We start from the raw sequence: 25,435 nt of genomic DNA, 5'->3' as shown, positions 1-25,435 counted from the left end.
TCGTGATGAAGGTGCCAATTGTTCTGATAGTGTGGTCGCTCGTGGCTTTCTCCTTGATGAAGGTGCCACTTGTTTTAAAAGTGTGGTGGCTTTCTCGTGATGAAGGGGCCACTTTTCTGAGAAGCAAAAAGCATCTTGGCATACATCCCATCCCAATATATATAGTTTTGAAAAATATATATAGTTTTGAAAAAACAGAAAGCTTGGATTTTGTGCGTCTGATCATTTGAAGCCCGACTTAGAAACATCATTGCAAGGACACCTGTTTGCAAATCCGGCAATCCTGGGGATTTGCGAAATGTGAGTAATATTGTTGTCACCAGTTGCGATTTGCGGATCAGAAATCTGAAGAATCGCTGCCTGCAATGCCGGATTGGGAGCGAATTGGAACGAAACAACAGCGCATCCGATTGACCGTGCTCTGCACATTTGAAGAAATCTGCAGAAATTTGCAGATTGCGGAACAGAAATTTGAAAGAATCGCTGCCTGCTGCAACTCTGCCAGATTGGTGGTTTTTCCTGCGAGAATTGGAGCGAAACAGCGCCGCATCTGATTGGGCACACGCATCTGACGTGCATATGCACCGAATTTGGAGACCTGAGAGAGCAAACTTGCGCGATCGATTGTCGCGTTCGTCATGCTTTTGTTGAGTGATGAGATTCGACGAACAATGAAAACGTCGAAATTGCAAAATTCGTAGATTTGCTCGCATTTGCTTCCTGTCGCTGGATTTTATTGACCCACCTCGCTGTCAGTGATGAGCATCTGCAAAAAGCGCTCTTTGGAACGTGAAAAGAATCGCAAACTAAGCGAACCCATCAATTCCAGGCGTTCGGTGGATGCACGTTTGAAACCTTCAAAGAGCTCCCGATATCAGCGGCTTGGATTGTGGATCGGAAACAGTGGAGGGAACACGTTAGCACAAAGAGAGAGCCGAGAATTTTGCCCTCCCGTTGCATGACTCGCATGTACAAAAACAACAGAATGTTACAAACACTTAAAGCTTCATCGACAAATCTCCAACATTGAAGAGCGCAACGACATAAATCACCTATTCTGGAGGAGTGAAACTGTACTGATTCCTTGATCGCGCGCGCACTCGCGAAAAAGTGAGCGAGCGAGGAGGGCGAGAGACAGAGAGAGAGAGAGAGTCCCACTCCACTGCCATCCCTCGCACCTTTTTGAACTTGTAACAGCTTTTCGGTAACTCATGGAATCGCACAACTTGAGCACCCCCTTTCTCGATCAGCCACGCGAACCCCGTTCCAGCAGTGCCAATGGCCGTCAACACAATCGCCAAACAACAGGGAACAAGAGGGCGATTTCCATCAGGGTCGATTCGTTTTGTCTCGCCTCGAATGCGAGGTACGTTGGCAAGCTCCAGATTGATTGTAGCAAGCACATCTTAAGTTCACTCCCTCCCTTAACTGTCGATCTTGGATCGACAGGTTTAGGACGAGACGTGCAATTTTGGTTTATATAGTTTTCTAATGGTTGTAGGCGAGCTCCCCAATGCTCAAACTTGCGAGTACAGAGCTTTCGCGCGACTGCAAGGGCTTTACAGCTGGATCATTCGCACACCAATTGGAGTCTCTTATCATGGATTGTCGGGCTACTGCTGTTGGTCGTAGTCCCTGTGTTAAGATTATGTTTCGTGAAAGCCGTTTCTACAAATACCGAGCATGAGGTACGTGTTATGATTTGTAATGCTGCTTTACTGTATGTAAACGGCGATTTTAGCAAAGTTTAGCAAAGACCCATGCAGCGCTTGTTTAGCGAAAATGGTCTGTATTGAGCATACAAAAATGGTCTCAATCCACCGAAAGATTCTGAACTAGATCGTGCATCCAACTATATTTGATTGCATTTGGTGAGCAGTGTAGGTGCCTCGAGTTTGCAAAACTTTACTGCTACTTTCCAGAGACTTCCTAACTGCTCTACAGCCAAAGTTGTAGTTTCTCTTGGAATATGAAGCCAAAGTGAGTCAAAAATGTGTGTTCTAGGTGGTGTTTTATAGTCTAGTGAGTCCTAGACGTGCCACGTGTCAAAATGGGAGATATCCCATAGATATTGTGACTTTCTAGAGTCTAGTGTCACACTATATAGTATTGTACTTGTCTATTGTTTATTACAACAGTCAACATCAAGCTATCAATACATTGTGAGTATTTTGGTTATTGCCTTGCACTTGTACTTTCTTTCCTTTCCATTATGCCTTTCATTATGCTTTCCATATTTCCATTCCGTTCCTAGCTAGCTTCCATGTCTCTTCATATGGTATCAGAGCCTTCCTTCCTAGCCCTTCCCTTCCTCCTTGCTTCTCCATGAGGTAGAGGGTGGCTGGAAAGAGAAGCTGCCCTCTCTTCTCTTGGAGGAGCTCTCCTTCCCTACTACTCTCCATTGAAGGCTTTATCAACATTGGGATTCTCCTCCAAGGTTGTCTTCTCCAACTTAAGCTTCTGCCACCTCTCTTCCCTTTCCTTGGTGAGCTCTTCTCCTTCCTTCAGCTACAAAGACGTCGTGGAGTGGTGATGTTTCTGTTGCTCTCTCTGTGACCTGCGGACGATGTCACTTGAAAGAAGAATCACAACTTTGTGTCTTTTGAAAAGTTGTAGAGGACCTTGAGTACCACAATTTTCATTTTTACGTCATTGCAATCCGAGTTTTCTATGAAAAGATATAGCTCCTGCAAAAAGTGACGAAAATTATTCCTGCGCGCGGATTTTGTTCTTGAGTTCACGGGATGAGAGTTTCCAACCTATTGTCACTATCTTCATCTCCACCTCCATCTTTTGCTACTCCAATTGGTGCCCACGAAGCTAAGCTATAGCTGTCCACGCAGCTTCAGTTGCTGCCCACGTAGCTATCCTCTCTGCCCACCATCTAGCTGCACACGCTGGTTCTAGCTGCCCATGCTGGTGCTCCTGCTGCTCACGCTTCTCCTGTTGCCCATGAAGCTCTATCTTCTCACCCTTTGAGCCGCTACATTGCACACCTCATCCGCCTTCTATAACGGTGTGTAGACTCCACACTAATTTGCAGCAAGAAGATAAAGAAAAATGATCTTGATGTGAGGTATGGTTACTTCTTGGCTTCTCCGATTACTCCTCTGATTGCCCGTGGTGCTAGGCTTGCATAGAGTGACTCTACTAGTCCTTGTGGCATCTCTAGCCTCTACATCGACTTTTTGGTGACTCTCCATCTTCTATTTTGAGAGTCATGCCGCTCCATGTAGCTACCCCATGGACTTCACCGACATATTTTTGGGCTAGCGCTTCATCGACATCGTCATCGACTCGCAGGGATGTGCACACATATGTTGTGGCTACTTGGAGGACATCTCTTACTCCTAAGAGATCTATTTTTATTATTCCTACAGCTTGATGTATTTTGGGGTCCTCTGCTCTGGGTAGTCCCCCCAAAATGATATGTAACGTGTTTGGTTGTCATTGAGTCTAAAGGTCCTCTTCCTTGGATAGTCCTCCTAAAAAGATGTATTGGTTTTCCTATTTTGGTGTGTGGCTTCCTAACATGTCTTGTTATGAAGCCAAGGGGGGATGTACTGTGGGAGCCATGTAGTCAACATCAAGTGGCACTTCAAAAAAAAATTTAGTGTGGAAAATCGGGGACAGACTCACAGCAGTGAGACATTTGATTCTGAAGTTAGCATCTATGTTGCATATTATGTAAAAATTGCATAGGAAACGACATGCGTTAAAATTGTTAGCTATACTAAATTGTTAGATTGTACAGCGTTGGAATACCGGTAATGGGCAGATTATACATTGCTGTGGTAAGATTTTGGGCAAAACTTAGACTGACATGGCTTTGTACACTATTTCCTACCAGATCTCCCTCCACTTGATATTAAATTATCAACATGCCATACAAGAATGTGTCCTTAAGGGTTTTTTCAAACATCCATTGGGTCTCTAGAATCGTGGTTTATTCGTGACACCTTCAGACTTTGGGGGTGAGCCTTGGTATGTTGGGCAATGATGCTTGGCTTAATGAGGGTAGCATTAATCATGAGGCGTATGTTTGTGATCTCTGGAACGCATAATATTTGTTTGGTAGGATTAGTGCCTTGATCATTTACATGCGCCTTAGCTAGAGCAGATCGAGGTCTAAAGGATGGCTTCAATTTGGGTAAACTTTGAGTTGCCTAGGTCAAGGTATGAGCCTAGTAACCTAGAATGGCATTTGGTCTTGGCCTGCTTGTTTAATTGTGTGTATTGCTAGAGTGATCATGGTGCAGATTTTTAAAAGACCTAATTAAAAGATTAAATTAACACAGATTTTTGAAGCTTTATACCTTAGGGGCTCTCAGAAAGTGGGATCAGTTTTGGAGGGGCTGGGCTGGGCTCTCTTGCCAGTTTGCGTCACTCTCTTGCTGCTCCCTTGCTCTCTCCTCTCCTCTTGCTACACTCTTATTGTTTCCTCGCTTCCTAGACTCACACTCACATCCAGGATGCCCCTACCTCAATTGCAATTCAGCTAGGAGCTGTTTGGAACTTCGCCAGACCTGCAACAGAGGCTCTACAGCAAGGAGGAGTGGTGGAATTCAGTTCACAGCAGCAAGAGATGGACTTTTCTGCCTCCTATGGCACAATTCTGACGTTGTTTGATCACCTCTACATCCATCAATTCCTAAATCTTCTCTTTCATCTCCTAGCTTGACGATTTGCTGAAAGTTTTACTTCATACTACCGTTTCTACAATTTCCATCCCTGGGACAAGCAATGAGACGTTGCCAATTCAGCCACTATCTGAAATTGTGATTCATGTACAGGATGTTTTCATCTATGGCCACTTTTAAAAGTGAATTTACTTGTTTCTAACCTACCCTCTTTGACTTTTGGGGGTCCTGGACATGTTGGGTTGAAAATATTGACTCCCTTCCTAACCAGAAATTTATGGTTTTCTACAGTTTTTATTATATTGGGTTCTCATTGTTAGGAAATGGAGTCAAGTTGAGTCGGTTTTGGTTTGTTCTAGTGAGTCCTAGTGTGAGATTTAGTCTAGTGTGTCCTAGGATGCCACGTGTCACATTGGGAGTTATCCCATATGCATTTGTACTCATATGTGTGTGTGCGCTCTATATAAGAGCTATACTTGTCACTTGTCCCATAGATCAAGTATCAAGCCTACAAGCTCTTTGGTCTATATGTGAGTACTTTCATTTTGTTCATTGCTCTTGCTATTTCATTTCCATTTCATTATATCTCTCTTCGAGTATCATTATCTCTCTCCCTAGCCTACCCTCTCTCTCTCCCCCTCTCCACCATGTACCTTCATAGGTATCAGAGCCTCCCACAAGTGACGCACTAGCAAATTCACTAGCAATACCTATGGCTAAGATCCACAATCAAGGTAGTAAAGTCTAATTGGTTAAATGCCCATAGCCCAGGCCCTCGTTTGTTTGTATAGCGTTAGGTCACAGCTACAATGTATTCCTTTCGTAGCTCTTCTAGTTCATCGCTTCAGTTGTAATTGCCAATTGATTCCTGTACATTCTTCTCTTTTGTGGTGTCGATCCTTTTGGAGTTGAGGGTGCATGCATGCATGCTATCCCTTGCAAATTGGCAGTTTCAATCGTTCAGAAATCTATGATCTACTTTATTAGACAACAATAAAAGACTTACAAACATTTGTTCTGATATTGGGATGCTGCACTACAGTTTGGTCTTTGTTGTGGATTGTTGAAGATTTTTTGTTCAAGTGCTCCAGAAATCTGTTTCTGAAGCATTATAATTTTGAAATGTCTTATTGTTTTGCAGTTGGTATTTCAATCCTTGGTTGTCTCAGTTGGAATTGCATTATCAGTAGTCTCTTTTTTATTTTTGAGTCAAGCTATAAGAAGGCATGGAATTCGGGGTGTTCTCTTTCTGGATGCTGCAGAAGAGGAAGTAATGGAAGTACGGAATGAATATGACACTATTATTGAGGTAAATTCAGATGCTGCTGCTTTATGGTTGAATTGGTGCTGTATCATAGGTTTGATCAGAATGTTGATTTGTGCATGGATGCATAGTAAGAACATAGCTGTGCATGCGAACTTCACCTTCCTTTTGGCCTTGCTGACAGAAATAGCTATATTACTACCGATAACTCATAACAAGACATAAAAATATGTGGTTTAAAGATTTTTAGGGCAATCTGATGGAGTCAAGCATTACCCATTTTCTTATATTAGCTTTACTGAGTCTAGGCATAAGGATGTATAGAATTCAATAAAAATACACAAAATTTTATTTAAACTTAGATCTAACATTGGAAAATTTCTGCTCTAACACTGGATGGTTTTATGATCTCCTTCTGTACAGTCTACTAACTGAGCTCTCACCTTGGTGTAGCAAGGCAGGATCCATCTTGCGAAGCTTTTTGTTCCAGCACTATTAGTTTATATCATCTTCAGAGCTTGGTTCTATACTCAGATTGAGCTGCAGCCATTGCCTTTTGGGACAATCAGTAGTACAGCAAGCCTTGCAATAATTATATTGTGTGTCACGATATCTTGGATATTTCAGACGACGACATACCTGTATACCTGCATCCTTTTCTCAACAGTATGTGCATTACAGGTAACTTCGGTGTGTGTATGAAGTGGGTTAGGGGGTTATGATTTATATGTTATATTCTAATGTGTACTAGATTCTTCTTTTGGCCATTACAAGTCCATGTTCTGAGTTATTCTTTCAATAAAAACAGGAATGACACACTGCCACTTTTCTCCACATGAGGCTCTCTCACCCATCACACAGCAACATCTCTCTCTCTCTCTCTCTCTCTCTCATCTTGGTGTAGTCACTCTCTTAAAGTTATTCCAAGTGTTCTGTTAGCTGGGACCTAATTTATAGCTTGTTGATGTAATGCTAGTGTGGGCTAGATAGAAACAATTTTTTTTGGTAATGCTACTGCAGGCTAGCAATCACATTTTCAGTTGCAATTGTTTTCCTATTTTCTCTTTTCCCTTTCCACCTAATCCAGCCAGGGGACTAGGAGGATGATAGAGGATCAGAATTAAGTTATGCTGATGTAAAATGAAATCCATTTCATGATTTCTATTTTGTATCAGTTGGCAGTACCTCGAAGATGATGCCTGCAAATCTAGAAGCCCCTTTCCTAACATTTGTTCTACCATGGCCATTTTGATCCTAGTATCATTGGATGGAGTTATAAGAATTTTGATTCAAAATTTGGCAAGCTCTACCATCAAGAAGTAGCATTCTTCAATGGTGACAAAGACCTCTTGGGTGCAGTTACCAGTATTGGAAACTCTGCTTATTTAGTCCATCATTATAGTAGGTGCCTTGTATGTGAATGTCTCACATTTGGTGCATCCAAGCTAATGCATCCCAGTGTGTGTCGTTGCACCTCTTACGATGTGGTTCTGTTGCATCACATGAGTTGAGGCTACCGGAATTTCATTAAAACCCTCTTGTGCACCATTTAGGCATAGATAGACCATTCAGCCCACTTGTTGATAGGCAGTGCCCCCTTGATTAGACAAGCTAAGATGGCCCTTCATTAAATCAACCAAGGCTGTAAATACAATGCTATGGGGTATCTGAAACTCTCCTGTTACGCAAATGCAATTGACCATGGACCTTGCTATCAAATCCATTATTGAACTTGGAGACCACCCCTCACAAGGATCCACAACAATATAGAAAATGTATAGTAGCGGTTTTGTCACAAAATTGTACTTCTCTCAAGAAATAAAGAGAATACTTTTTATTATTGACTCCGGGTAAAACAAAGCTGACGTTGGTTAACTAGAGCAAGTTTACTTTCCTTTGTTTACATTGGTTAGTAAGCACTGTGGGATGCCCACCCACCAGGGACTAGGATTAGTCCAAGAACTAGAATGCATGCATTAGCTAACTTTTAATGGGTTAAAGTGCATCGATATTGTGGCAGGATCTTGGACAGTGCAAAAAGGCTCTCATTTTAAGGGGAGAAGCACAAAAAGCAGGTCCCACAAGAGAAAAGCAAATATGGAGCACTCAATTTTGGGAGAAAGCACATGGCAAGGGGGCAGGTAGCCTAAAAGAGAGCCCACAGGGCTAAAAGCAAGGAAATCACCAATTTGGATAAGACAGCTGTTGCTTTCTAGGAAGAGTTGGCCTATTTTTTGGCTGAAAGCAGCCCCATCTTTTTGGGGAAAGCCAAGTTTTTTGGCTGTGTGCCAAGCTTATAAATTAGAGAGCAACCTTGCTCTTTTTTATGGATGAGTATCCAAGTTGTATTAGAATCAGGCTCCCCTATGAGCAAGCTTTATAACTGTTTTCTATTGCAATAAAGACCTTCGGGGTGGGGCAGCCCTGCCCCTCTGTGTGTGTGTGTGTGTGTGTGTCTCTCTCTCTCTCTCTCTCTCTCTCTGTGTCTCTCTCCCCCCCTCTATTGCGATTCAAGTTCCAGCTTCAATGTTAAGTTTTCCTTGTTGAACTAAGATTCCAAACTGGTTTCAAAGTCATTTTTGAAGTGCTAAGTACCTAGATTTTCTGCGAATTGAATATTGAAGCTGTATTCTGGCTCGATTAAGATTTCAATGGCATTAGAGCATGGCTTCATTATCTTCTATGTTGGTGACAATCCAAGTTTGATGGGTTTATTCCAAGCGCATACCAGGCAACTTGAGATCAGCAAATGAATTGATGATCGATTGGGAGTAACATTCCTTGATTTCCATGAAACAACCAGCCTTTGAGCTGGTGAAACGATCCAGTTGAGGCTTGCTGTAGAACACATCCTTGACCGAATCTTTCCCAGTCCAAACAATCTGGTCAGATCTTGAAAGCAATTCGAAGAAAGGCACCCACCCTCGACGAACAATTCATTTCCAAACTCTTGGCACATTCCATCCAGCCCAAGTAGCAGCTAGTTCAAATTCCCTGGCGAATTCCTGGAGAGGGTCATCGATTTGAGGGTGAGATTTCTCTTCCATATTAGGACCATCAATTCGAGGGTGAGATTTCTCTTTCATCTTACTCGAATTCTGATTAGTTCCTTCTCGGCTTGATAGATCCACCATCTATAGTCAATGATTAATGTTTTTCTTCTCTTATACTTAGAGCTGACAGCAGTAGAGACCACATTTGGCTTACAATAGGGATTATTTTAGAAGGCTGGACAGCGGCTTGTGCCAAGTACAGATTGGCACAAAGTTAGCTCAAAACATCGATTAAGGACAGCCTGATCCAGCAATCCTGTCCAAGAATTACTCTGTTAGAACTACTTTTGGACCAGCAACTAGATCGAGATTCTTTGGACCAAAGATGGCTGATTCTACAGATCTTGAAAGTTCAACCACTAGAAGACTCACCAAAAAGAGAACTGAAATCCCAAATGATCTCGACGAGGAGTTGAGTTTGACATGAGGTTTCCCATGAAGTGAAAAGAGCTCCCCAATGCTTAGAACCTGACATAAAGGCTTTTATCTAAGAATGAAGAGTATGAGAATGATCATATACCCGATAAAATTGTCTTGAGGCCAACTTATCGTCAAGTTCAAGAAACCAAATGTATGTGTCAAGAATTTGGGCTCAATTATATGGAGATCCTTCAATGCTTTGGGGATGCGTACAGGTGAGTTATTTTTCAAGAACCAATCACTCTATCGAAAGAATTGAAGAAGCAATTTGCGGCTAGGTATACATATTTTGATGAATCTCTTTTTGATCCTAACCCTTATATCTCAATACAAGGAGAGTAGTGTGTTGTTTTCCTGATTGTTTCAGGAACAGAGAGTATTTATAGTTCAAGCATGGTTTGAAAAGTTTATTTCGAGGCCAAGACTTCAGCTAAGAGGGGGTGAAATTAGTTTTTCTCACAACTATTTTGTTCCAAGTTCTAGTATCTCAAGCTTTGAAGGATTTCAGTAATAATATCTCGGTTATATCGTTTCTATTATGGAACCAATTTCTTCTATTTTGTCAAGATTATGGACTTTGCATTTTTGCCATGGCAAAGAAATATGGATATCGTTCGTGGATATTGAGAAATACATAGTTGGCCCTTCTATGGTCCGTGGTTCTATTAAGTGCAAAAGATTTGTCTCTTCAGTTAATTCCAGAGCAATCAGTTCAAATGATTTTAGAGTGGCTATTAGTGCATATGTTGACACTTCTTTTTCAACATATATGGCCATATCTTAGTCATTTGGTATCGGATTTCAGTGGAGTCTTGATTGACACCTTGAGGACATCATATCCATAGTTGTAAAGCCTTTTTATTAAATTTCAATTCCTCTTTGTTAGAGAGATTTGACATCTTCTCATAGGTTCTAAGATGCTTGTTTAAGCACGTTATGGTGCAAGAGGTTTGCACACCTTAATTTCAAAAGCTTGGTTTCACTCAAGAAAATGAACATGGTGCAAGGCCTTCCATAGCTCTACTTTCAAAAGGATATTTGTGAATCAACACGGCAAGGGGGGAGCAGCATAAAAGAGAACCCATAGGGCTAAAAGCAAAGAAATCGTCAATTTGGATAAGAAAGCTATTGCTTTCTAGGAAAAGTTGGCCTATTTTGGCTAAAAGCAGGCCCTAGCTTTTTGGGGAAAGCCAAGCTTTTTGGCTGCGTGCAAAGCTAATCATTAGAGAGCAACCTTGCTCTTTGTATGGATGAGAATCCAAGTTGTATTAGAATCAGACTCCCTTGTGAGCAAGCTTTGTACTGATTTCTATTGCAATAAAGACCTTCGGGGGGGGGGGGGGGGGGGGCGGGGGCAGCCCTTATTTATGGCCCCTAGTATGGCACCTTGTTCTCTTGTTTTGTCTCTCCCTCAATTGCGATTCAAGTTCCATCTTCATCATTAAGTTTTTCTTGTTGAACTAAGTTCCCAACAAGTATTCAAAATTGTTTTTGAAGTGCTAAGTGCTCAAATTTGCTGCGAATTGAATATTGAAGCTATGTTTTGGTTCAAGAAAGGTTTTAGTTCTCAGTGGTTGTTATGATCCTTCCAACATAGAGGGCTCTTCCAATGCTTTCCTCCGAGCCACGGTTTTCAGTGATCTCCTCCTCGTGAATACTCTTTCTTTTTCCTTCATCCTGGAGATCTCTCTCTAGAAGTGCCAAGTGGCCTCATGCTTGGGTGCCATGTGTCCCACAAGGGACCTTACCATTCTAGCCCTCTCATAGAGCTCATTTGCACCTCTTCATTAATGTCTAGGCCTAGGCGTAACCCTAGACCCAAACCCTCTAGGCCTCATAGTATGCAAGCATCGTCGAGCCCTCTGGTTTCCTGCCTGATCATAATCACACCACACGGTTCCAAGATTATGGCTGACGTAACATTCCCTTCCTCTTAAGAATGATTTACGTCCTCGAAAACAAAATTGGGAAATCTCCTTTGGAGATTGCTTACCCTTTCCCACATTGAAGTCTCTTCAAGTCTATCTTTCCACTTAACTAGACATTCTTGCGATATTGTATGTCGTGTTCTTTTTTCTTGTCTATCTAAAATTCTTTTTGGTTCGTGTGGTAAAGATGCAGGTTCAATGAGTTCAACTAGGACTTCATTACAAATGAGATTGCCATCATCTCCTAATTTCCTTTTTAGCCTACTCACATGAAAAAGTGGATGTACTCTACATCCCTTAGGTAAGGCTAATTTGTAAGCAAGTTCTCCAATTCTCTTAAGTATTATGAATGGTCCACAATACCTAGGAGACAACTTTGGACATTTACCCGTCTTTAGGGATTCTGAAGATTCATGTATCTTAAGGTAGACTTTCTTATTTACTTCAAACTCCAACCTTCTACGGTGAGGGTTTGGATAACTTTGTGCTCTATCCTGAGCTCTTCTTATGCTATCTTTAGCTAACTCAAGCATTTGATTCATATCTTCAAGAAAATCTTTGGTCGCTTGAACCTTCTCTTTTTCGAGTCCCACTGCCGTTGGGTTTCTTGGTTGAAATCCATACAATGGACTAAAACCTATAGCTAAATGTTTGGCACTGTTATATGCAAATTCTAATATGGACAAATATTGTTCCGAATTAGTTTGCCATTTACTTACATATTCTCGAAGCATATCTTCAATGATCTGATTGACCCTTTCAGTTTGACCATCACTCTGTGGATGATCCGTGGTGCTCATATTCAATGAAGTTTCTAACGTCATAAACAAAGCCCTCCAAAAATGGCTGTTAAATTTGCTATCCCGGTCACTAACAATATTGGTTGGTAGCCCATACAATTTATAAATATGCTCCACAAGCATCCTAGCTAATTCTAGAGTTTTAACATCTTCATTGACGGGAATAAAATAAGCCATCTTGGTCAACCGATCAACAATTACCCACATAGAGTTGTGCCCCCTATGTGTCCTAGGTAATCCCACAATAAAATCCATGGAGATACTCTCCCATTTGCCAGATGGAATCTCCAATGGGTGTAGGAGACCTCCTACCTTAAGGTGTTCAGCCTTATTGACTTGGCATTTTTGGCACTTCAATACATAATCTTGGACATCCTTATCTATTCTACGCTAAAAGAATTGCCTTTTCCTTATCTGGGGCACATACTCTACCCTTGTAGAGCAGGTAACCATCCTCAACAGTATATTTTTCCACTTGAGTCCTTTATCACCAACTTGTGGTGTGTCACCATTTCCATGTGACTCCTCAGTGAAAGCCTCTCGATTAGCTGGATCCCTATTTCTAATTGCTTTCCATATTTCAGAAAAGTGAGGATCAAACTCACATTTTCCCTTTAAGGACTCTAGGAAATCATTTTTGAAATTGAGTAAAACTCAATTAATTAACAATCGGCATTCGGCGAAGGGAGTCTGCTACCACATTAAACTTCAATTTCCGATATGTCAATTGTACATCAAACTCTTGCATGAATTCAGTCCATCTAGCTTTTTTACCTTTAAGCTCTGGTTGATTGCAAATCCACTTAATGCTCTCTTGATCAAAGCTGATCTCAAACTTGGCACCATATAAATAGTGCCTCCACTTCTTCAAAGCATAAACTATAGCATACAATTCCTTCTCATATGCCGTGTAATTCCGTTGGGCACGATCTAACTTTTTGCTTTCAAAAGCCACTGGTCTACCTTTTTGTAAAAGTACCGCCCCAACAGCAAAATCACTGGGGCATCTGTCTCAACCACAAATGGTTCATTGGGATCTACTACCTTTAAGACAGGAGCTGCTACTATAGCTACTTTAATTTTTCAAAACTTCTCTTTTGAGGTTCATCCCATATGAAGGTGCTTCCCTTCTCAAGCCGGTCCGTCGGAACAGCAATCTTAGCGTAATCTTGGATGAATCTCCTATAGAATTTAGATAAACCTAAGAATATTTGTAATTCTTCTAGGTTTGTAGGATGTGGCCATTCCAATATGGCCCTTACTTTTTCAGGGTCCATACGAATCCCTTCTTGGGATATTATGTGTACCAAGTATTTCACTTATTTTGCAAAGAATTCACATTTGGGTTCTTTAGCAAAGAGTGAATTATCTCCAAGCATTTGGAATACTTTTTGCAAATGTTCCAAATGCTATTTTTTGGTTTTACTATATATAAAGATATCATCTAAAAATACTATTGCAAAATCCTAAATATGGCCTTAAGACACTATTCATAAGTGTCATGAAAGTTGCTGGAGCATTTGTTAAACCAAATGGCATTACTTTAAATTGATAATGCTCATACCTAGTACGAAATGATGTCTTAGGGACATCCTCTTTTCGAATTCGTACTTGGTGACATCTTGATCTTAAATCAATTTTGGTAAAATATTTTGCCCCTTGAAATTGATCAAAGAGCTCATCAATGCGAGACATATGATACTTATTTTTTATTGGTGATTTTATTTAGTGCTCGGTAATCTATGCATAAATGCATAGTACCATCCTTTTTCTTTACCAGTAAAACTAGTGTAGACCAAGGTGAGCTACTTGGTTGAATTTGGCCCTTCCTAAGGTATTTAGTTAATTGTCTTTCGACCTCACGTTCCTCCGTTTGACTAAGCCTATATGGGGGTTTACAAACAGGGGTAGATCTAAGAATCAGAGCTATTTTATGATCTACTTCTCTCTCAAGGGGTAAACCATCAGGCAAATCAGATGGAAAAACATCTTTAAATTCAAACATTAAATAATTGAAAGAAGATTCATACTTTTTAACATTATAAAAAAAGATATTACTTCTTTCCGATGGAGAAGACATAAAATCACCAATAAAAGTAAGTTCACAGCGATATACCTCACATTCTTCTTGGTGTAGTATTTGTTCCAATTCCATCGAACAAATAAGAGGAGAGTTATCATGTTCTCCTTGAATTTGGAAGACTCTACCCTCTTTTTCAAACATAATGGAGTTATTAAGATAACTCTGCTGTAAGCTATGCCCAAGATTATACAACCACTCTCGACCAAGCACAACATCGGTTTGATTGAGATGCATAATTCGAAAATCCAAGGCATTCTGATAGCCTTGAATATCCACCTCTACACCATGTATCATGGTGTCCCAAACCTTTTTATCACTGCTCCAAAAAGATCACACATTTATGGACACTTGGACTCTGAGGCAATTTTAATTTCTTAACTAACGAGTAGTTCAAGAAATTATGTGTTGCACTATCATCGACCATCACTCTTACCCTTTGTCCCTTTATTTTTCCATGCATCCTCATTAAATCATGAGGACCAAAGGTGCACTGTCACATTGCCGATGATAGACAGTACATGTGGGTGCTATCCTCATGATAGAACTCTACCTGAGTGTACTTTTCAGTACCATTAAGCGCCAATACCTACACCACATGTATTTGTTTTTGTGGAGGTCTATTTGGGGCATTATCTCCCGCTTGTTTATTTTTAGGGTAGTTCCAAGCAGCATGGTCTTTGCCAAAAAATTTGAAGCAAAGATTTAATGCTTCTGCTTGTTTATTTTTAGGGTAGTTCCAAACAGCATGGTCATTGCCAAAAAATTTGAAGCAAAGATTTTTATGCGTGGCCCTTTCATAATGCTCTTTCTTCAAGAGAGGATAACTTTGTGTTCGAAGTTTCTTAGGTGATACCTGAGGAATCTCCTTCCTAAAGTGCTCCTTCCTTTTCAAATTAGGAAATTTATTGAACATAGGAACAAAACCTGTTTGCTCCGAAGTTCCAACTTTAGATTTCCCTGTCGTATCATCGTATATTTGGGCGTATTTGATTGCTTCTTTAAAGGTTTTGGGAGAATTTCTTCTCACCTCAATCTTATAAGTGTCTTTGAGACCTCTCACGAAACCCCTTATCTTTTGGAATTTATCAATTCCTTTCAGCTTAAGGACTGCCTCTCTATAGTTCACTATATACTGGACTAGAGTGTTTTTACCCATCGTGCAATTGTCCCAAGCTTCCACGCTCTTTCTAATTCATTTTCAGGTAAAAACTTTTTTAAGAAGGCTTGTTCAAACTCAGCTCAATACCTAGGAATTCTATTATTTTCTCTGAGGCTCATCCACCATTTATAGGCCTTGTTTCCAAGGGAAAGACTTGCTTCCACGACTTATTTTCAGGAGGGGTATTCCTGGGTTGATGGAAGTCTTGCCACTTTTGGAAGAACCTATTAATCGCATCTTTATTACGCTCCTTTTCTTCCCCATTGAAAATTGGCAGTTTCAAGTCCTTAAGAATGTTAGAGGTTTCTCTAAGTCGAGAGGTGGACCTCTCAACTTCATTAGGAGGAGACGGTGATTTTTCCATTGGAGTTACTGATTGAGAATCGGATAACTTGGTTATGACTTCAGCTAGGATTTTTAATGTATCACTAATAGTTTCTAACTGTGTCTCCATATTTTGTGTTCGAGTTTCAAGTTTAATGAATTCCGTATATGGAATTCCATAATTACCGTAGTCTATGTCTTCCATTTCCACGTTATCCTCCCGAGTTTCATTTTGTACTTCCTTATGTATTTTCTCTCTAGCTATAGCTTTTCCCTTTCTAGTCCTTTCCTCGCTCTCCCTAACCATTTCATCTCTTTCTAGAGTTGTCATTTTTAAAATGCGTATTTTTTCAGAAATTATAAAGCAAGAAGCTTTATACTAGAGAGAAAAATGCAATGCCCACTTCCCTGGTATTTGTTCAATGGTCTTGGATTTGTCTTCATGCTTTCTTCGACCCTCGACTTCTCGCTTTCTTTTGATTCACGATCCTTTCGATCCTGCTTCTTCCGCTTCCCCGATCTCGAACTCCGAAATCCCGCTTTCTTCTATCTCAAAGTCCGACGCTCTTCTTTTAATTATGGCAAGGTTAAAGAGATTGGAAAAAAGGGGTGAAGAGGATCTTAGAAGCTTGGGAGAAAGAGGGGGTGAAAAAGGATTTTTTTGGACCTTGGGGAAGAGGGGTATAAAGGACAAAAATGGCGTGGCTTTTTTTCAAAGATTAAGAGACCTTTGAAGGACGTGGCAACCGTCGTAATTGTTTCCTTGCTCTGTGCACAGATGACGATGCTAGACGACGACCGCGGCTTCTTTCTCTTCGCTGCATATGCTTTGCCTTTCCAAAGCTTGCATTCACACCTATTGTCCACAACAGGCTGTTGGTCTATCAACTATGACCTTGTCCGAATGAAACGAACAAAGCGACTTCTTCTCTCTACACATCAAGCTACTTCTCCTCAACCACCACTATATGAGGTTGCACAACCAATTTCCGGTTTGGTCACGTCAGAACTTCAAGGAAGTGATCACAGAGTTCGGCTGTCAGGGAGACTAAGTGTCTTCATCACTCATGCGGCTATCAGGGAAGCTGAGCGATATGACTTTGAATCTGTTAGGGAGGACAAGCGCCGCGCGAAGTCACGGGTTGTTGATTTATCCGGTGAAAAGAAGGCAAGAGCATCAGATAAGAAACTTGATGTCACGCGGCTGTCATCAGAAGCTTTAAACAAAGTATTCTAGAAACCCTGCATTCTCGGCCCTCGAGGAGATCAAGCTCGTGCACGGTAAAAAGCTCTGCACGTGCGACCCCAATTGTTGTGCACTTGAGACTCCAATTACTGCATGCATCCTCATTAGCGGCTCTGATACCAATGTTATAATCCTTCCAACATAGAGGGCTCTTCCACTGCTTTCCTCCCAGCCACAGTTTCCAGTGATCTCCTCCTCGTGAATACTCTTTCTTTTTTCTTCATCTTGGAGATCTCTCTCTAGAAGCCTCCGCCTAGCTCAATGCTTGCCAAGTGGCCTCATGCCTTGGTGCCATGTGTCCCATAAGGGACCTTACCATTCTAGCCCTCTCATAGAGCCCATTTGCACCTCTTCATTAATGTGTCGGCCTAGGTGTAACCCTAGACCCAAACCCTCTAGGCCTCATAGTATGCAAGCATCGTCAAGCCGTGTGGTTTGAACATTTTCCCCTACAAACTTGTTTACCTTCTTATCCCTCCTACTAAAACACGTGACGGCTTTCTTGTTGCTTCTTTGTTTTCCCTCACCTCTTCTATATGCATCATCCCACATACCAGTACTTGCATAGGTGTTTTGAACCATGTATGAAGAACAGATTCTTAAGTTGTCTTAACAAGGTATGGAAAGCATAGCAATGCTAGTTGTAGTTCCCCTTATGTTGTGCACGCACTAAACAAACCTGTCCAGGTTCTTCTAGATGGATAACACCATTGTAGATTTGAATGCTCCAAGTAAAAGAGTCATCTAGAACAAAAATGAGAAAGCCAGACCAAGTTCTCATTTTGTGAACATAGAGGTATCTATGATCAAAGCCATATAGGAGTTGACTAGCAGCCATGATCTAGGGTGTATTTAATTTGAGTGCAACACTTCACATCAATTTAATTTGCATCTACTACATACTGATCGCACTGTGGAAAATTAGAAGCCCTTATGGGTATGCATTTATATCTGCATACTAAAGGCTCTCTGAATTACCTTAATTTTATTTATCAATAATGAGTCATGAAGACTATGTAGCTTTTGGTTGGCTAATGGCATTTGTTATATCTGTAGCATGGATTTGAGTTATGCATGGTGGGTTTGTCCATGTACGTGTCTTTGATTGCCCTCATCTGCGCATTGTCAGAGAGACTTGTGGCTTCAATTGTAGCATTTTTCGGTGTATATAGTCTCATATTACATAGGCAAAAGGGAAATCTGAGGCAAGGTAGTTGTCTTAAATCCTGGTTATGACCCTTAATTTGAGGACATGGAGATGCCAAAGTTTCCGCACTCTCATGCTAATTTCTTTTCTACATGTCTCACATATTTGCATCCCCATCTTTTGTTTTGACAAGCACAAAGAAAAAGAACATGCAATAAAAGAATTTACTGCTTACAGAATGAGAGTTCAAGAGCACTAAATGTTGGTGTCATCTACCTCCACTATTTAATTCTTGATTTCATTGTAGATAATAGAGATTGTGTTTGCATTGCATGGAATCATGTCTTTATAAGCTTACAGTTCCTCTTGAAATGTTCATTTAATGGTCATGGTCATATGGCTGTCCTATTAATCACCTTATGATTTTCCATTGCATATAAAACTCCCCCCCTCCCCCATCAATCCCCTGCTGGGCCAAATGCTTCTCAAGGCAAACAGGGAAAAAATTAATGTGGATTTTGCATTTCAGGAGCTTAAGATGAATAAATTTAAAGATCTCCTTGGGAAGGGACTTGATCCAGAATTTTACTATTACAAATACGCCAAAATTATAAAGGGACTTCAAGCAACTAGCCGACGGTTCAGACTTTTCTTGGCACTCATCATGACTATCACCATTATTGGATTCCTCGCTTCAATGTATAAGGTAGTTGCAGCTGATCGTGCTGGTATGGACATGCTAATGGCAGGAGAGATAGTTGTAAGTGCTTTTGATAATTTTGAATATCTCCTCCATTGTTGGCATAATGACTTTTATTAGCCATATTTTCAATGCAATGCAGCATAATCATTGGGGATTTTTCTATATGAATGCTCTCCAAGCGTCAATCCCAGTGTGATTTTAAATTCAGTGTAAGTTATGTGACAAGTTTTGATTCTTCTGGTTTTGAGAGGTCCGCATGCTCATTATATACCTATCATTGTTGGGTTTAGTTGATATAATTTCACAAAAACAACAGTCTTAATAATTCGGTAGCTTATTTCTTGGAACCAGATTCACTCAAGGCAACCCAAGTTTGTGATTCTGTGTTTTGGTAGCCTACTTCTTGGAACCAGATCCGCTTGAGACGACCAAAGTTTTAGTTTTGGTATCCTTTTACCTGTGATTTCCACCCAGGTTATTGATGGCCTTTGATTGACAAGAACCTCTTGATAATACTAGGAGATAAGACTCCAGAGAGATTCTATTGTATTCCCTTCAGCCAAAGCATATTCTAGAATTATCTCACGAGACTCCACTGTGATTCCCTCATCTCCGGTGTTAACTTTATGAGCTGCAGTCCAAGCTTATATCCATTTTAGATGTATCTCCCTATAGTAGTCATTTGCTTTTAGGGAAACATGAGAAATGCCATCTGTAGCTACTCCTCAAGGTGTTTACTAGTACTTGGTTGTTTGTCCATTTGCATGGGCATTTTGATTGAGTCCACATGCAACTCATGTAGATGCGACCCTCTCTAGGAATGCCCTCTGATGCCCTCTGTCGTTCCGCTCTCAATACGAAATCGGTGTGATGGGACACAGAACTGCCCGATAGTTATCCTCAAGGAGTGGGGTAGGTGGATCCGTGTGTATCTTGGTGGATCAATAAAGCCCTCTGCTGCTGAAAATTGCAATCAATGGTTTGCATAAAGATTGAGCTTCATGGGTAGCTCAGGGTGTGCTAACAAGGCCTTGAATGTGTGTAACTATAAGAGATCCTCTCGGATGACCTGGTTCACTTGCTGATATGTGAGCAAGAGGGAGGGGGCTTTAGTGCTCTACAGGAGGGGGGTAACCTGTCTATGTGGAGCCCCAAGCTCTCAAACCACTTGCATGTCTAGTACTTCTAGTCACCCTTAGTTTGCGAGTGCTATGGATGAAGATAGGGCCAACCATGGTAGCCTGCGCCGTCCTCTACTGGAGGAGCCATAGTCCCTAATGCGATAAGGTCGAACGCTTTATCAAGTTGTATGGAGATGCTCGGAACTCAGCTAGGACTATCTGATGTGGGACTGAAGGCTTGCTACGGATCATGTGTGGAAGCATAAGGACTTGAAGCCTCTTGGGCCCAATCAGTCTTTGACAGGTTTGGTTTCCAACACAAGGGCTGCCATACATACCTGCTAGGCAGATCAAAGATTCAAAGAGAAGAGTCTTGGTCTGGGGATCTTGAAAGTGAAAGTGAAAGAACTGCCACTTGAGTCTAGCCAGTGCAACATATTCCCTGCTACTCAGTGGGGCCTATGGTGTTGATCGCATTGTGAAGACCGGACCAAAGAAGAGAACCCCCAAGTATGTGTAGGATGCAACCACCTGCACTGGTAACCCGTCCAAGGTGAAGTGCTCTCTTTGCATGGCTGCCCGGGATGTATTGAAGATAATGACCTGGTTATACCAAGGTTGACCTTCAAATCATGTGTCTTGCAGAAAGTATAAACCATGTCCTAGTGTTGCCGGAGCCCCTCTATTGATGAAGAGATTAAGATCACATCATGGCGTATAGGAGAATGAAAGATCAGCCATTCCCTCCTAGGGTCCCAACAAAGTCTCAAGCTGGTGATGATGGACAACCTTGTTTGACACCAGTAGTACTCAAAATCTCCTCTGTCCACGTTCAAACCCTACTTGAAACTCTCTCATAAGTGACATGACTGCTCAAGTGATCTCCTGATCATAACCAAACTCTTGCAGCCGTCTGATGAGTCGGGGCTTTGGCACTATATCAAAAGCCTTGCAGAAATCCACAAAGCAGCCATAAACCCTCATCTCCGTGCCCTAGCCTCCTCAATGACCCCTCTAAGTGTGAGTATGTGATCCATGGTCCCGTGATCTCTTCAAAAGACCGCCTATCTCACTGCTCTGAGTCCTTGAAGCTTTGTGAACTAGCTAGCCTCTTTGTCGAGTATTGATGCATAGACCTTGGATATGAGATGTCCAATAATAATGGGCCTATAGTTTTTTGGGGTCATGGGATCTCTATTAGAAAAAGGTTAGTTGTAAACCTCGTGGGGTTCTAGGAGGACAATTGACATGTGGCCTCAATGCATGGCTACCTCTACGTATTCCTCTTCAGGCGGTTATTTGGAGCAACTTCTCCTTTCTTCCCTATCCTCAAGGATCGCCTCCATGAGATTCGGGGCCAGCATCTCCTGGCTACAGCCAGAAGTTGACTCTCTGCATCTCGGTTGGCTAGCCACAGTGTTGGCGACATGATTTGGTAGGAGGATATGAAGACCACGGTGGTGGACGTCTTGATCATCGCTCTTACAGGCGGTTCGTGGAGTGTATATATCGCATGAATTGCATGTGTTGTGTTTGCTGTGTGCGTGAGGGCTTGAGAGCTTGATAGCTTAAGCAATAAAGGTTGCCATCTTCTATAAGAATTCTCTGGTTGTCTCTTTTCGGTTCTGTTCACGTGAAACTACTTGTATGCATTTGTATCTAAGTTTACCAACAAGTGGTATCACAGAAGAGGTCTATAAGGCTTGTGGTCAATATGCACTTGAGGAACCGAAGTCATGTGAGATTACGTAGAAAGTCTCCTAGGTTTGAGCTTGTCAGAATTCCAAAGGCATTCAAAAGACCTCGCAGCCTCAAGAAGAGAATTCTACCTCTCGACATGTTAGTAATTGTGTGTGATCATCTTGTCAAGTAATTCCAAGTCATGGATTCTTTCAGCTGTACTTCATTATCATTCTACACTAATGAAAAGTACACTCATTCCTCTCATTGTTACTAAGCATCAGGCTACTAGCTGCTGATGCCAAGAAGGACAACTTCAAGTTTTCAGCTTGCTAGCCACATGAGAGCTGTTGGATCTCATGTCCTCTTCCCATAAGAGAGATCTAACCCTAACCTTTGCTACAATTTCTGATTTTACTGCTATTACTGTGCTAAAATAGACCCTAAATCTAGTGGTAGTTTTCATCGAAAAAATAAAATAAAATCTAGTGGTAGGTAGCAATTATAGTGTAGATCCTGTTTCAGTTGGTATCAAATCCCTTTTTTGGGAATTTGTGGGTGAATATTCATTATCTCGTCCTGAAAATTGGAGCATCTTATCTTGAGCCCAAGGGATACCTCTGCAAAATTGCAGTGCGGGAAGTGCTCTGGATTCTATTCTGCCACGTGTCCGCTTGGGAACAACCCTTATTGCCAAAGTTCTCAGATTTTGGCAATTCTTGTATCGGATGGTCCCCTCATCAAAAGCCCTAAGTATCACAGGGAAATTCCAAGTTTCAAGCTGGAAATTGTCTAAAATAGTGCGCTGCCAGGAATCTTAATCTGCTGCGATTTGCATATTGCCTGTTGCAAATGATAATTTGACTGCATACAGGGAGGCGCTAGCCCTGTACCAAGTTTCAGATCCAGCTGACTACGTTTGACGCTGTTTCTGCCTCGAAATTGCTGCCAGGTGGCACAGAATTGAGGCTTTCTCAACCTAGAGCTCATATAATTTGGGGATTTTCACTTCTACATGCTATTCTGCTCTATTCTACCCTGCCTATACCTGAATTGCAGCAAACATTGGTTTCTGAGTCCTCAAAGTCGGAATTAGGGCTAACTACTGTGCATCTGTCATTTTTTTATAACCTTGGCCAGTGTTAATTACTGATCATCTCCTATACAGTGCCATGGCAGAGTATTCCCTGTTCAGACAGAGCATTTGGTGCTGCTAGACAGTCTCCCTGCTCAGTATTCAAAAAGGGGTCCAAACAGTGCTTCAAACAGTGAGTTTCTCTTCAAAACAGTGCACTCAACAAGCCCTAAAGAGTGTTCTAAACGGTGCTCTAAACAGCTCCAGATAGTTTATATTTTCAGTGGATTTGAGGCCTGGAAATTGAGGTAATCTGTTCCTAAATTCTTATGGCCCCAAGGAGTGCTGGCTCTAACTCTAGGAAGGACAAGTCTACAAGGGACTACAGACATGAACGGGAATATGAGGAGGCCCAGCTGATGAGCCAGGCTGAAGAGTTGGCTCTTAAGGATGATGGCTTGGACAGTGATCATTAGCCTATGGGAAAATTTAAGAGTCCTTTCCCAAGTTCCCATGACCACTCACCAACCAAGTCCCCTCACCACAAGGACAACCTGGATTTTGAAGGTTTCATGACAATCATGTTGGAGCAGCAAGAGCAAATGATGGACAATCGCAAACTGATGCAGCAGCTTGTGGACCAGCAGCAAAAGTTATGTGGCCAATTAGGGCAACTTACGAGGACAAATAGAGTTTGCCCCGAACTTGGACCTTCACTGGTTCACTCGGGTGGGTGGTCTGAAGACTCAAGTGTGCGTAAAGACCCTGAAGAGCACTTTCATCCTGCCCATGGCGTCCCTATCCTCCCTTTTCATTGGATTTTTTGTGGTGGATGAGGGAGGGAGGGCCTTCTTTTAAAGGCCAGCATGGATTCCATTTCTTCAATCCTCCACAACCTTAGATGCAAAATCAAGCTTACCAAACTTTTTAAACTAAAAGTAAAACAAAAAAATTAATACTCACCTACTTTGTGTGTGTGTGTGTGTGTGCACATTAGGACCCATAACCAAATTGGGATCAATCCCTCCATGAATAGAAAGCCTAAAGAAAAGTTCATTTGTGAGGAATTTCTAGAGTCGCTTCCAAAAGGATTTCATCAAATCAGCAGAAATCTGAAAATTCTCCCAATGGGGAGCTCTGGTTGGCTTCCAACCGCTCAGGTTGAGTTGAAATCTCCTGGCATTATTGACCATGTAACAAAAGAAGAGGAGGCTCTCCTCTAGGTGCCATGTATCAATTCCCTAGGGTCCCATGGCAAATAGTTTATGGAGACACCTCCATAGAGCCGATTCTCCAGCCGAATGAATGATTCAGATTAGGGTCTAAATACCATCATGAGCCAAGAAACACTGTTCCACATGACCTAAAACCCCGACAGGCTGCAAAATAACATCCTTAAGGATATCTACATCTACAAACCTAGCACAACCTTCCCTCAGCATGAACATCAAAGACCAAGGCATCCCCGTCTAAATCTCATTGTAGTCCTAAACCTGTAGAGGGATACCCATCCTCGTAAAAGCCCCAAGCCACGTAGAGCTATGGTGAGACTTGCCATCTGTGTCAAACCAGTCCAAGAATATGGTTGCATCAATATAGCCAATTCTCCTTGCACTTCCTTTGCACTGACTTGTTGGAGTTTATGATCATCTAGATGATTTTTGAAATTCTTCTAAAAGCCTGCAGAGGAAGTGGGGCCTCTCTCCCATCTATAGCATTGCATATAATGGGAAGTACCAAGTGGTTGCCGTGATCATCAAGTATACTGTCATTCCATATGGTAGGCTGCCTTTAAACCTCTTTCAAAGAGGGAGAGGGAACTCTCCGAAGAGTACTCTTGAAGCTGTCCCAAGCTTTCAGGATAGCAGCCATAAGGGAAGAGGAAGGAGCCTTGGGATGAGTGGAAGTACAAATACACCTAGTACTATCCATCCAATCTAAACTCATGGAAGGAGAGTAAGGCAGTATGCAATTAATGAATAAATCTTTTTATGGCTCCTTTCCATGCATAAATGCTCTGACCACAACCATGTAGCCCACTCAGCAAAAAATTTCCTTGTAGGATTTTAAGCTGAGTGATGCATTCCCTAGATCGGCGCCACCAAGAGCAAACAAACCATGCTGTGGCTAGCATCACTTCTTTAACAACCACCACCATGGATGCGATTTGGGAGATTCTTCAAAGTGGTTGTTAATGCAATGTACTCTTCAGGCATGCTTTTAAGGAGGATTGCAAGTGCAATGAAGAAAAGAAAAATTTGGCTTCACTACTACCTCTATCTATGCCCCAAATAGCTATAGGGAAAGGAAAAAAACTTGGGATTCACTAGATGCAATTAGTGAAAGTTGTTTTCTCTTGGGTGATTTTAATATGGTTGAATTCGGCAAGGACATGTGGCTTCAAAAAGGTTCAGTTGTCAAAGGTTTAGAAATGGATGCCTGGGAGAATTTTAAGGAGCAGTTGCATTTGGTTGGCACGGGTAAAGAGGGTCTCTTCACTTGGTGCAACATTCAAACATGACTTAATAGAAGAGAGGCCAGAATAAATAATATCTATCTTTCCCAGGCTTCTTAAGCAAGGTTTCCTTTCTATTTGATTAGACTCACCCTACTCTCTCCCTCTTTGACCACAAACCTATCACACTCGAATGTGACATAAACACTATATTAGGGGATCAGGTAATTTTCAAATAGTTTGGGACTTCCCAATATGGTTAATATTGCTCACACCGACCAAGCATCCCAATATCTGACAGGGACACCCCTCTGAATCCAAGTGAAACCAAAATCAG

At 41.5% G+C, this 25,435-nt stretch overlaps 1 protein-coding gene across 1 annotated transcript in view; it reads left to right on the top strand.

The window, feature by feature from the left end:
* The first annotated feature begins 565 nt into the window (after nucleotides 1-565).
* Nucleotides 566-25,435, top strand: part of LOC147898413 (uncharacterized) — a 37,003-nt gene continuing 12,133 nt past the window's right edge. The window contains exons 1-5 of the mRNA XM_087379649.1: nucleotides 566-1,366; nucleotides 1,502-1,688; nucleotides 5,782-5,949; nucleotides 6,358-6,585; nucleotides 18,594-18,824. Coding sequence (XP_087235775.1) covers nucleotides 1,212-1,366; nucleotides 1,502-1,688; nucleotides 5,782-5,949; nucleotides 6,358-6,585; nucleotides 18,594-18,824 — 969 coding nt within the window. The 5' untranslated portion in view covers nucleotides 566-1,211. The remainder of the gene's footprint in view (nucleotides 1,367-1,501; nucleotides 1,689-5,781; nucleotides 5,950-6,357; nucleotides 6,586-18,593; nucleotides 18,825-25,435) is intronic.

This window comes from Dipteris shenzhenensis, chromosome 9 (assembly GCF_047967505.1).
Source record: "Dipteris shenzhenensis isolate YYH24624 ecotype China chromosome 9, Dip_SZ_1.0, whole genome shotgun sequence".
NCBI lineage: Eukaryota > Viridiplantae > Streptophyta > Polypodiopsida > Gleicheniales > Dipteridaceae > Dipteris > Dipteris shenzhenensis.
The sequence above is the reverse complement of the archived record's forward strand: the minus strand, read 5'-3'. Positions and strand labels throughout refer to the sequence as shown.